Genomic DNA, 13739 nt, shown 5'->3' with positions numbered 1-13739 from the left:
TACATTTATAGATATAAATTTTATTCTTGAAAAGAGTTCTTTTTCCAACCAAAGAACAGCAGAAGTTCTGACATCATGAGGTTTTTGTGAGTGACACAGCAGAGGATGAGTGAGCTGCAGACATGCTGAAATGGTCACAGGTAGCTGAATTACAAACATGTGAAAACCAGTTAGGTCTTTTCTCCATCCCTCTCCCCATTTTCCCTGCTTTGTACAAGTGTAATAAATACATTTACAAACATCACAAATAATTGCCATGAAGCAACCTTTAATGATATGGACTTAATCAAAATTAACCTTTAGGCATCACTGAAAAACAGCACAGCATAAAATCATTTTCCTGCCTAAACTCATGCATCTTTTTTTTTTTTTTTAATCAGTAACTTGCAAATTTAGACAGAATCTTTGAAGCCTTTGGATTCCAGAAGGGAAACATCACCTTGCAGCTCACAGTTCACCAGTGACCATATACAGTAATTTCTGTAAAATACAAACTGTCTGACAAAGGAAAAGAATAAGCAAGTAAGCAATGCCTCTGTTTAAAGTTATTTCTAAGGATTTGGTGCAATTTTAAACTCTGCATGATGGTGACAGGCTCTGGGTTTTTTCCAGACACCACTAGTATTGCTCAAAGCCCCAAATTAACACACACTGATGCTGACTTAGAAGTCCTGTGTATGTAACACTACCTAAATACCTATGCAAAATAAAGTCCATATCCCATAAACCAGAAAATGTCAGAGTCCATTGGGCAAGGCATACAGGCATAGCAATAGTTTTAGAACTACATAAATGTAGTTGATATTATTTACAGAGGGAAATGGAGACAAACATTATCATCAAATACATTGATTTTATGAATTTTTGGAAGATTTTCACTTACAACAAAATGATCTGCAGCTCCAGCTCCCTGGAAAAGTAAAGTGCTCACAATCCATTTAGTGCAATAATGCTGGCTACAAAACTTAAGAGGAGAAAAAATAATTTAAGAACTAACACCACATTAGCTAGTGGGACCAAACAAACAAAAAATAAAATAATTTTTGAGTTTAAAAGTTTGAGAAGGAAGAGAAATTAAGATTACAAAGCAGACTAATAAGAATAATTTTCCAAAGTCAAGTCTTTAGATTGTCAGAAGTGCCAAATGCCATTGTTTCTCAAGTTACTTGTCCCAGCTTTGTCCTGAACACTCTTGGAGCCAGCTGCCCCATAAAGAAGGAAATGGCACAGATGTTCCTGCAGCTGTGACACCATGTAAGCCCAAACAGAAATGAAAGGTGAATGTACTCATCAGTCTGACAGCTACCAGTTCTTGATCTCTGAGTGCTTGACTTCATACTTTCAGCAGTATTCCTCTGTTTAAGTCAATATGAAACTTGCTTCTAGAATATAAAAATTGGGAGCAGATGACAAAAATGAGGGGTTCTTACAAGTTATGTATTATGCTTTCAGGACTGGATTACAGTAAGCCACAACAACTAAAGATTACACACTTTATTTCACTGGCATCATGGATCAGAATGAACTTAGGTGAACAGTGAAGTACAACCCATTTAAAAGGAGAGACTCCCCAGAGAAAACCCTTCTTCTGGATCCAGGGGCCAAATATCATCTACAGGGATGCCATGCACAGCACATGTGAGCACCAAATGCCCACCAGCCTTGGCAGAACTTGGCTGCCTACCCAAATACACAGGCAGACTGACAGGGGCTTTAGAAATAGCTTCATTAATGATTTCAAATTAACTCCTGGCCTTAACTAGAACTTGTAAAAATTCTCACATACCACCTTCTAAAATCAGAATAATTAAGGAATCTCTCAGGTAATGAAACCCAAAGCCCTTTTAGTGGTTTCACTGAGATGTGGAAGATGCAGCTGTAATTCACAAGCACTTACCCACTGATCCTCAGGCTTCAGAATGCCCCAAGGTGAGATTGTACAAACAAGAATGATGAGATGGAGGCTTCCATGAAAATGATTTTTCTTATGAGTAAAGTTCATGAGAGTAACGTTCTGTCCAAGGGAGGTTGATGGGAAAAGACCTTTCTCCCCAGAACTGGGTTATGGACTGCTGCTGAATTGGATTATGGACAAATCCTCCTGCTAAGTCATCACAAACTCCTGCAGTCTTAATTAAACTCTAATGAGGAATGGAATATGCACGTACTGGCAAACATCACCAGGGACCACAGCCAGGACCCCCAGAGTGGGGTGTGGGAGCCAGGCTGGCTCCCACAGAGGTGTTTTTAGCAGTTCTGCTGGTGGGAGCTCTGTGCACCAGAAGCCCAGGGCACTGGACAGAGGACTTACACCACCCAAGCAAGGCCAGTTCTCTCAGCCTTCCCAAAGTTTTGAAAAGCACCCTCCAGAGCCAGGCCTTCCACGGGCAGAGGCTGCAGGTTGGACCTGCAGCTCCCCCACAGGAACCACCACTGCCCTTGGTGACCAGGGCTGCTCTGCCTGGCCAAGGTGGCACCTCCTGCCCGCAGCCTGGCACGTCACCATTCCCACGGTGGCGGTCTGTGCAGCAGTGACACAGGGAGCTTGTCCTGCCCAGGTCTCCTGCCCCGTGCTGGACAATGGCAGTCACCCCGGGATACCAGCACCACAGGGCACGGCCCCAGCACTCCCTGCTGCCCCCCGGGAGCACAGACAGGCCTCTGCCACCTCGGGGAAGGACGAGCAGTGCCAGGCGCCGCTGCCTCACCCTCACCTTCCACCGGCAGGGGAAAGCCCAGCAAAGCCAGCACACACCTTTCTTCCCGTGTGCCAAGCCCACTGCTGCCATCCCAGGGGGCACAGCCCGTGGTGACAGGGAGGCCAGGGGTGAGGCAAAGAGGCAGCAGAGGCCGAGGCAGCTTGTCCCGTTCACTCGTTCCGCGCGCGGGGCAGCAGCGGGCGCTGCTCCTCGGCGGGTGGCAGCTCGTCGGCGGGCAGCAGCTCGTAGGTGACGCAGAGGGAGGAGAAGAGGCAGCCCAGGAAGGACACCAGGCTGGAGAAGTACATGGCACTGCTGGCGCTGCCCACGGCCGCCGTCAGCGGCCCCATGGCCAGGGCCACGAGGATCTGCGCCAGGAAGTACTGGCAGCTCAGCAGCGAGATGTCAACGCCCATGCCGCGCCGCGTGCCCTCCGCCTGCGAGCCGACGAACTGCGGGGACACCGGCACACGGTGAGGGGCGTCCCGGGGCTGCCGGCCCTCCCCAGCCCCTCCCCAGCCCGGGGCTCACCTCTCGGCTCTGGTAGTAGTCGCAGAGCAGGGAGTAGGGCAGCGTGCAGAGCGTGGCGAACAGGATGCCGTAGGTAGCGCACAGGGACAGCAGCACGTAGACGTTCCTGGAGAGCGTGGCCAGGCCCGTGCCCAGCCCAAAGGCCAAATATGCCACAAAGTACAGGGTCCGTGTGCTGAACCGCTCCTCCAGCTTCTCCAGCACGGCTGTGAGGAAATGGTACAGCTCTGGGGTGACCTGCAGCCCTCCCACTGCCACCCGCTGAGGGGTCACCCTTGCTCAGGCAGCCACACCTCAGTGGGACCACTGAGGAACTGGTGGCTTGCACATGACAGCCAAGGACCCTTCCAAATCTGGCTTCCATGACGCAGCATTGCTGCCCTGTCTGCACAGAGGGCAAGGCAGAGCTGAGGCCTGGCAGTGCCCCAGTCCCAGAGGGGTAAATGGGGTGGGCAGGCAGAGGCATGGCACACATGACAGAGTGCTGGGGTGGCACATGACACCTGAGTGCTCTGCTGGGGCACACAGGCACTGGGTGGTGCTGCACCAGAACTGTGCCTATGGTGGCTGCATGTATCTCTGCATTCCATGTACTTTGAAAATGCCACTTGTGAAAGGAGCCACATCCTACAAGAGATGTGTCTTCACTGGGCTGCTGACCTCACCTGCTGTCAGTGCAGGCCAAGCTAAGCAGCAGAGGTAAAGGGTGAAAAAGAACACCCTGCTACAGCACTTGTGCCATGTGGTAGGCTGTGTGCAACTAAACACTGGCCTACTTGTTGCAGAATCACCATTTTTAAGAAATGTATCTTTTCCCAAAGCAGTAGTTAAGACAGCTGTACCAAGTACCTGAATAGAAAGCAGCACTGAATGCATAGATGCACATTCCCCAGCAGCCCATGGTGACCCCAGTGTTGTACTTCTGATACTCATCTGAGTTGTGAGGTGCTTTTGGGTTCCCCTGGAACACTACTTCTCCCATGAAGTCAGTATAAAACAGTAACATCCCCTCAAATGAAAGCCACCCTGAAAAAGAGAAAAGTAACTTATTAGGATTTGAGAATATCTGTTTCCCCTTAAGATTACATGGATGTTATCAGCTGCATTACAAATCACACCCCAGGACAGGTTGTGCAAGCTGAGTGTTACATAATATCCAGCCACATTTATCTGAGACCGCTGCTCCCCCTGCATAATGCTGCAATGTTTGTTAAAGACATTCAGGCTTCTAAAGACCAAGATTTACCATTTGAATTCCTAAGTGGAAACCTCGAGGCTGACTAAAGGCCACAAAATACTGGTTTAGCAAGACAGAAAAACAGATGACAGCAGTCTGAGCTGTCTTCAGGTTCTGACAGGACACAGCACTCAGTTTAACAGAGTGGCTCATCCCATAGTAATTTCAGGTTGCTGTTATCCTCCCACACAGGACTGGAAGGAGTGCTTCTTATGTCATGGTTGCAGCCTCCAGAGTGCCTCTGACACAGTTAAAAACTCTGCTCACAAATTGGCAGCAAGGCCATTGATGTAGATAATCCCCTAATTCCTTTCACAGCCAATGAGTATTAATTACCTGGTCCCTTCTGTCCAATTCAGTGTAAACTGGAATGACTGCAAGCCCTTCCTAAACACCTGGGTTAAGACACACTGGTTAAGAGTAAAGGCAATACTGTGCTGGTTACAGGCACTCCTGCAATGCCATGCTCCACACCTCCTCTTGGCCTGTTCTGGGACCCCTGCACATCAGCAGTCAAAGGGAGGAAAGTAAATACCAGCCTCAGGGTGGAAGCATGGAAACAAAACTAATCTCATCTTTCTGCTTGTAGAACATTCCCCTTAAGATGTGCTGGTTTAGGCTCCTGCTCCCTTTCTAGGAACACAGGCTTTACTGCTTTGCTGGGATGTTTGGGGGTTTTTTCCTTTCTAATTGTTCTAAGAAGGTTCCTTATTAGTATCTATATGGAAGAAATCAAGTTGTCTCTATCAGCAGCCATTGTAGCAATAAATAAAATTGAAAAAGGTTCACCCAAGGTAGAGCCCTCCCTTGTGGCATTCACATTCTCTGAAAAATCCCTTTGCCCAGGATTTTTCTCTTAGGAAGCTGAGAGGCCTCAGGGAAAAGAAAAACAATTCTTATCTCATTTGCTTCTCCTGTGTTGTGCTCATGTGGAATGTGTTTGGGGATTGTTCACCCACAGGTGATTGTTTCATTGCATTCTGCTGTGAGTTGTTTTCACTCTTTGGCCAATCATGGCCAAGCTGTGTCAGGGCTCTTTCCAGAGTCTTTCAGGAGTTTTCATTATTATCTTTTTAGCATTGAGTAAGTATCCTTTCTGTATTCTTTAGTATAGTATAGCACAGTATAGTATAGTATTCTTCAATATAATAGAGTATAATAAAGTAATAAATTAGCCTTCTGAGAACATGGAGTCAGATGCATCATTCCTGCCTTCATCAGGGGTGCCCTGCAAATACAGAACTCCCTGGTGAAGGCAAGAGGGTGCTTTGGGAGTACCTAGGAAGTGGTTGATGCAGAGGTTACGGAGGGCCTTGGGCATGTGGCAGATGGTTGAGCACAGCAGCTTCACAGACAGGGGCTGCTCCGCGGTCTCGCCCGGTTCGTTCAGCTCGCTCTCGTACTTCACCCCGTTCAGCAGGATGTTAGCAACCTGCACCGTAAGAACTGCCAGGTCAACAGCACAGCAAGGGAGGCACAAACATCCTTTGAGCAGATGTATGCAATACTGCACACCTATCTGATCATCTGAAGGTTTAACTCTGCTGCTGGAGTATGTTGACTTGGTGGTTAAGAAGTGTATTGGACTGGAACAAGTGACAATGGCAGCACTGCACTGTGGCTTTCAGTGTGCTTGAAACAGTTCCCTTCACTAGGGGACTTGGTAACCACATTCAGATGCACAGGCACAGCAGGAATGCATAAATTCCACTGCATTTATAGGAGATGTACCCACTTTCAGGTGAATGTGGACACTGAAGTTTCAGAGACACTGAGGAAGAAGAGGATGAGTTTAGTTGAAACACATTATCATTGCTTGCTAACCTCAATGCTCAACCTCAGTGTGCCCAGAATGTAAAATCCTGGCCCTAACAAAGTCTGCTCTCACAAACTGGGTCAAAAGTACAGCAACAACAAACAAAACAAACAAAAAACCACCACCCCCAAAAATTAAAATAAAATTAAAAAATCCCCAAACCAAACAAAAAAAAATAACAGAGGACTGTTTACCTCATCCCAGATCATAAAAAAATGGGCCAGCATGCAGAGGTCTCAGACATTCCAAGTTATCACCAACAGTGGGAGGTGAGGTCAGAGTCTTATCCCTCAGTAAGGGAAAGCTCCCCTCCCTGATGGAGCCAGATGTAATGACTGCCATAAGGAGAAGCTCATGGGAGAATCCTATCCCTGGCCCTATTTTGCAGGTCTTTCTGTGGAAAGGGAAGATACAGGCTCAATGAAAATGTGACCTTTTCTACGTTCATGTGGTAGCTCCCTTGGCAGTGAAGCAGGACTAAAAATACTGACCTGACTGTCACAACTGGCCCAGTTAAGAGTGGGACATTCCCATTTCTGCCATCTTAACAAAGGCAGCTGACAGACTGCCAGCCATAATTCACACTCTACCCACTACTTTACTGACAGAGTCATAGCAGGTGTGCTGTTCCCATAACTTTTATGAGGAAGCTGTCACAAGAGCCTTTAATGAATAATTTGTGCACCACTTATTTAAAACTATATGAAGAGATTAATAACAATCATGTTTACATGATCATATTGATTTCCTGCTCTTACCTGTTGGCTGAAGGTTACATTTCTTCTTCTGTTATTCTCTGGGCAGTGTCCTGTTACAGCATCTGGAATGGCCAAGGTCTGAGGTCTTTTCAAGATCCCCGATGACCGTGGCTTTATTGCATCCAGTGAGCCCACTCTCAGCACATCACCATCAGACCCTGATGTTAAGCTGCTTTCCCCTTGCTCCAGAATTCCATTTGCTCCATGGTAGCAGCCATCAGGCACCCGAGGAAAGCTGACACTGACAGGCTGCCTGGACAAACTAGCTGGAAGTGTCATGTAACCATTATGCCCGCCTGTAAAACAGTCTATAAGCACACTGTCAATATTTGAAGTCCCAAAGGATGATGCAAACTCATTAAGTCCTGTCAAAGAATTGTCTCTGCTGATAAAACTCCCGTATTTTGGCGTGAGTGGGCTCATGGGGGAAACAGGACTCGTAAAACTTGCATGTATGTGAGCTGAGTTATGAGAAGCAGAGTTTTCATTTACATTGTCCTCAAAGAAGAAAGGTGGAGAAGGAGGGAGAGGAAGACTTGGACTTTTCATCACCTTTTTCTTCTTGTTAGAGGACTTTAAGGGTCTCTCTGGAATGCTAACTAGAGTCAGCACAGTAGCAATAGTCAGTACAATTGAGGTGAAGACATAGATGACACGAAGTTGCCCTCCTACAGCTTTTCCAAAACTGGTTTTATCCCAGTGTATTCCTCCAACAACATAACCAAAGCCACCTCCAAGACCTGGTGGAAAAACAGAGCTAAGATTATCTTCCCTATCCAGTCCCACAAGTCAGTAGCAGCACAGCATCGCTTGTCTACTGAATCATGAGTAGAATCTGACATTTCTGTTTTACCATTTGACCCCTTTTCACTTCATATGCACTAATAAACACAGCTGTGCCACAAGGACAGTCTGCATGTACCAACACGGTACAGAATGAGGGAGAAAGTGCTGTGAAAGTGATGATACAAATAATTAAAAATTATTATTTTTCTTTGCCAAGAACAAAACACCTTACCTTTAGCTATTTCAGTCCGTAAACAGAAGTGTCCACCAGCCTTGTGACAAGGCTCTGCAATCATTCAGCTAAGACTGTTTTCCTGAAAGTGAAAATCCATTTTCCTCATATGAGGAATGCAGATCTAACTAAGACAGATCCAATCACTTCAGAAGTGCAGCAAGCTCATTACTCAGCACTGTGTTGACAGTGTACAAAACTGCCACTGTGTCACTACCGATGAACAGGGAAGTTTTGAGAGCACCTTCCTCTCCATTCACATGGTGAAAGTCTTTCAACACTCTCCTTTCTTACTCACAAACACATTCAAGAGTGTGGAATAGTCTCCTAGAACAGGGCAGCACAGCAATTGAAGATGACAGCAGTGAGGGATCAACAGCACCCAGGATGCACTTTTGCCTCCAACAGAGCAACTACAAGACACATACTCCACACCTGCAGGAAGCCAAACCTCCTCCCTCAAGAGATAATTTTGTTTCCATAGGTCTTACAAAATATGTGAGGGACCCTCAGATGAACAGCCTGAGACTGTATCTTGTTTGAGTGGTGGTAGTTACAAGAGCCTTTTGCAATAAGTAGATGATTTTTTTTTTTACAGTTAATTAGTGATACCTCTCAGGAAAAGACCAGTGTTTACACCCTGCTTTGTCACAGCAGGGCTTGTTAACTCAGGGCTGACATCTCCCAGGAAGCACCAAGAAGACATACCTGCTAACAAAGCATGGATGTTGAGGCCCCTGTCTTGATCCACTGGGCTGCACACATCCATCATGTAGGCATGACTGGGATTGTCTGCTGAATCTGCACTGAAGTCCATGAGGACAACACCACAGACCGTAAGGATGATCCCCCATTTGTGGTTATTCTCAGTGTCAGACAAGGCACTCCCTATATCTTTGCCATTCAGCATAAGTGAGAGCCCAAGCAATACTCCTGGGAACAAAACCAAAACAAAATCAGTCACTATTTGTAAGCAAGCCTGCAGAGCTCCAGACTCCAAAAGCATTATTCTACCTGCACAGCCTTGCAGCAAGCACTATTGCTCTTGTTCATATCAGTGCAGCCTGGGAAATGAGTGTGGCTTATAGGATACACATAATCCTCTTCCACTATTCCAGCTTAACAAATGTCTAGTTTACTTTGGCCTAAAACATCCACATTCTTGACCCTCAAAACATCCTTTCAGACTCTGAGAAGCTTTAATGTGTGGATCTGCAGCTGCCAAAGCATCAGCTGTGTCACTCACCATCTTCTTCAGACCCACAACACCCAACACCTCAGGAGCTCAGTGCCACAAGGGATGTCACAGAAGAGAGATGCACAACATTTTAAAGTGTTATGGCCATCATTTCTAAAAGACACACCTACTGCTAAAACCAGAATGAAAGGTCTTCTCCTCCCAAATCTTGATGTGCATCTGTCACTCCAGGCTCCCAGCAAAGGCTGTAGCAAAAACCCTGGAAAAAAGGAATGACCAATGGACAGGATTCTTCTACAAGCCTGTTTCACAGAGGAGTTAAAACAGGCATGCCTTAAAAGGCAGTTGAGGCAGGACAGCACAGTGCAGTGACATCCCCAGGCAGCACTGGTCACGCAGGGGCACACACAGGACTGCCTGGCACTGCCCAGGACAGGGACTCAGTAACACCATGTGCTGCTGCTCACTGCAGGGCACTGCACCAGTAACACAGAGTTTGACACCAGGTGAAGAGTCAGAGTACAAGTTACACATTCTTAAGCACTCTGTTCCTTACAAACTATTTCATTTATCCCATATCACATGTGAGATTCCCTGCAGGATTAGCTTGGGAAACAGCAGGAAGCAAATATGGAAGTAGGAAAGATGTTTGTATTAATCTGTGCCAGCCTGTTAGGAGGGGCCTATGTCTTCTTCCAAAGCACATGTCGTGAGTACAAGGAAAGGCAGAACAAAATTTTCCAAGTGGTATCCATAGTAATGGATACACTCCCAGCCCTGCCTCTGTGCTAAGGCAAGTAACTCAATGCCTGTATCACCAGTGGTGGATGGTCTTTCATCATTGGAACACCTCATTTGTTTCAGCAAGTTAAACAGGAGAAGGCAATCCCACTCTGCTTTTTTTCACACACCCTTGAAAACTGTCTCTGTATGCTTTTTTTCATGGGGACATAAATGGATACACTGATCTTCTTATGCTTGTTTTTAAGTACAGGAACAGAGCAACCAAAGGTTACCCTCACACAAGTTTTAAGAGGTTGAGAAGCTATTAAAAGAACAGGTATTTTGAACACATTTGTCTTATTTCAGGCAGGGCACAGCAAGAATTGTCCTCCTATTTGTTTGTCTAAAATTATGGGTAGTACTTCTTAACCTCGAGATAATATACTCATGAACAGCTGAGGTATTGCAAACAAAAAATTAAAAAAAAAAAAAAGAAACAAAAAAAAAAACAAAAAAAAAACCATAGTGGAAAAAATAAGAGGGAAGAAATAGTACACAAAAAGTTACCTAATATAGGGCTGATGAACCACACCATTCCATAGAGCTGGTCTGGCAGCCCCATCTGCAGCAGCACAGGGGTAACATAGGCTGTTTCCATGGCATAGCTGAATTCAAGCCCGAAGAGAATGCACCCGTTGAAAAGGAGCTCCAGGAAAGACCTCTGAGGCTGGAGGTCCCCGAAGTCCACCCGATCCATGGGACAGGGCGTGTTGGGGGGCGGCGGCGGCGAGGGCCGGATGTGCTTCCTCCTCTTGGGGTGCCTCTTGAAGTTGTTGGCCCGGTGGCTGAGGTGCCGCGTGGGCACCGACGGCCTCCAGCCCTCCTGAGGAGCCACTCCTGCCACGAGCGCGGCATCGCTGGCAGGGCTCGGCGCAGACGGGGGGATCATCGTGGGGCTCTGCGAGACAAACAGCTCACAAGAAAATGGCTGAGGGAAGAAAAACTTTGCTTTTTTTTTTTTTTAATTGAAGTTCAAGTCATTTGTCAACATTTCACATATGAAGTGTGGCCTTTGTGTTAGTTACAGCCTCTTCTTTCCACCTCTTGATGGAAGGATTTGTGCTTTATGGGCACATCTCCTGCATCTTTGCACAAATGAGACACCGGAAATACTGTCTAGGTTACCTAGGTACTTGCCTACCACCACAGGGGATTAAGATTGAAATATTTAAAACAATTAACAGTCACAGATGTCACACTTCCCAGAAGTTCCCAATGGGTCAGCAAAGGGCTTACATTTATGCAGAATTCACTTGGGTTAAACTCGCTCAAGCTAAAAAAAATAAATCATAATCTATGTCTATGTTTACAATAATGTAAAGCTGTGGCCTGGCAGCAGATTCCAGACCCTTGCTGCAACATGAAATCATTTTGGCAAGAAATCCTTTTGCTACTGATCCTAGGACTCCTGCTGCCTGTGCAGAGGCTTAATGCAAGACTTTTTTCTCAATGACCAAGTTTGGTTTTATTCCTATTCCCACTCCTGAATTCAGCAGAGATATCTCCACTGCAAGGAGGGGGTCTGACCCTTAGGAACTGAATCATGAGAAGATACACACCCCACAAGCCACCCTCCAAACTGCTACTCCTCTTGCAGTGCTTAATGGTCCCCAAGTGCTGAATAGGCTCCTTGGATCTCATCAGAATCATTCCTGTAGCCAAAGCCTGCAGTGTGGTGGGTAAAACAGCCAAATGGTTTCCAAAATAGCACATCAGATAGATGCCAACAGATCTGCTGCATAAACCACATGTGATTTCTTGATTCTTTTTGCCAGAAATGGAAACAGCTCATGAGTGAAGTCTGACCTTTTCTTTATGCCTCCTTGCCCACAGACCAAAGCTGCTGCTGCACAAGAACAGCTCCACACCACCCCATCCCTCTTCACCAAACCCTCACAAGTGCACACTAGTGAGTAAAACAAGTCTCTTACTTTTTTGATCACGATTCCCCTGGGGAAAATACTCCCAGCTCTTCTACTCTTTGGCTGTACAGCACTCCCCTAAATCTCATTTTCTGCTTCTTCCTCTGGCTCATTTCATACATTGCTCTTCCCTCCTGTAGCCCTTAGTCTACACAAAGCCACAATTTATTGTAGATCCCAACTATGACCAAAAGCAGAACCCCACAAGCCCGGGTTTTCCACCACACTAACCCAAGCAGTGTTAAGCACGGGGGATGATGCCTCCACAGACCAATCCTCAGCTCCATGCAGGCATCCAGAGACACTGCACAGTACAAAACTGCCCAGCACCTCACAGGAGATTGCAGTTGGAGTAACTTGAGTGCATTTGGGGGCCAAGGAGGATAAGGAAGGATGAGAGTGAGAAGGCATCTACTGAAATATTGCTAACATTGTACCAAGGGTTTCCTCCAGACTGCTCCTCCTCAGAGGAGGTGTCTATCATGCAAGAGAGAAGAACGGGCAATTCATAATCCCAGCTGCACACCTTGACAACCCTCACCTCACACAGCACCAACAGCAAGCTGCATCTTGCTGGGAAGGCTCATTAGCCACAAAGTCCCAAACAAGGACCAGCAGAAAGAGAAGCATGTGGAGACTTTGTGAAGACGTCTGCACCAGTGCTCCCCTTGACACTGCTCCTCCAAATTACTGACAACTTCTTATGACCCGTGTCTCTCACAAGCAGAGTACTTACTTTGCAGAGTACCTTTATCAGCCTCCAGGAAAAAGTAATTTCCTCACAATGAGAATTTGTTAAAAATTAGGAGATACCTGAAAGAAGACATAACAAAAACCCAATTAGATTCATGACAGTGGCTCTAAAAAACCCTTTCTTTCACAGAGCCATGACAAAGAAGATGAGCTAGCAGCCCCCTTCACTACTATTATACCTTGCCATTGGCACAGAGGGTGTTATCTCCTTATCTTCATCTATTAGTTTGATTTCATACTAGATCCTCCTTTATCTTCCTGCTCTTTACTGTGTATTGCAAAGCGATTGCATTCCAAGTCCTAAGTGGAAATGTTTTAGTGATATAAAGAAAGACCCCCCACACATGGCTCAAAAATACACGTGGTGACCTGCAATTACTTGAAATAAAAGGCTATTATTGACAGCATGTCACTGGTCCAGCGGAAAATCAGTGTAAAACTATGAACTGAGCTTACATCCTCAATCCCCCATCTTCCTCAGCTTACTGGTGGTTCACAGAAAGACATCTCAAACCTGCCTTGGGGTAAATCTACGTGGTGATCTTAAACAGCAGCAAGGCAGGAAACCTCTCCCTCAGTGGAGAGGGAGAGGAGAGGGCTGCTAGCCCTCAGTGTCAATAGTTATTTGGGATTTTTCCTGCTCCACGGCTGTTACACCAACACTTGCACAGCACAGTGTGGAAGGCGATGCCGGCTGCTATCCGCACGAACGTGCGCGCTCGGCAGGCAGGGTCATCTCCCCTCACCGCTACGCCGAAAATAAGTCCACTTTTCTGGCAGAACATGGTTCCAGTTTCCCTGCGTCGCGTACCGAGGGCTCCCAAAACCCCAGCGTCACCGGCGCCGCAGGGGAAGGCCGGCCCTGACCCTGGTGCTGACCCGGCCGCCGCCTGCCCATCCTTTGTGCCGGCCGGGCAGAGCCGCGCCGGGGCGGCCCGGCCCCTCACGGCCCCTCACGGCCCCTCGCGGCCCCTCGCGGCCCCTCGCGGCCCCTCACGGCCCCTCGCGGCCCCTCACGGCCCCT

General features: G+C 46.9%; 1 protein-coding gene across 4 annotated transcripts in view; it reads right to left on the bottom strand.

Moving 5' to 3' along the window:
• SLC45A1 (solute carrier family 45 member 1) overlaps nucleotides 1-13739 on the bottom strand; it is a 32712-nt gene continuing 18973 nt past the window's right edge. Inside the window, exons 1-11 of one of the 4 annotated variants that reach the window (XR_005629658.1) lie at nucleotides 12895-13638; nucleotides 12699-12775; nucleotides 10548-10938; nucleotides 9424-9516; nucleotides 8768-8992; nucleotides 7042-7781; nucleotides 5746-5899; nucleotides 4080-4256; nucleotides 3231-3436; nucleotides 1898-3151; nucleotides 1-1382 (exon numbers count right to left, since the gene is read on the bottom strand). Coding sequence is in view for 3 of the 4 variants with exons in the window: in XM_039727592.1 (XP_039583526.1) it covers nucleotides 2870-3151; nucleotides 3231-3436; nucleotides 4080-4256; nucleotides 5746-5899; nucleotides 7042-7781; nucleotides 8768-8992; nucleotides 9424-9516; nucleotides 10548-10938 (2268 nt within the window). In the remaining variant the exon portion in view is untranslated. Of the gene's footprint in view, nucleotides 3152-3230; nucleotides 3437-4079; nucleotides 4257-5745; nucleotides 5900-7041; nucleotides 7782-8767; nucleotides 8993-9423; nucleotides 9517-10547; nucleotides 10939-12698; nucleotides 12776-12894; nucleotides 13639-13739 lie in introns of those variants that run through there. The other 3 variants (XM_039727590.1, XM_039727591.1, XM_039727592.1) reach the window with 3 other exon arrangements.

The sequence above is a fragment of the Passer montanus genome, unplaced genomic scaffold (genome assembly GCF_014805655.1).
Source record: "Passer montanus isolate IOZ18808 unplaced genomic scaffold, ASM1480565v1 scaffold62, whole genome shotgun sequence".
Lineage (NCBI taxonomy): Eukaryota > Metazoa > Chordata > Aves > Passeriformes > Passeridae > Passer > Passer montanus.
Note: the sequence above shows the minus strand (reverse complement) of the source record. Positions and strands in the feature narration are given on the sequence as shown.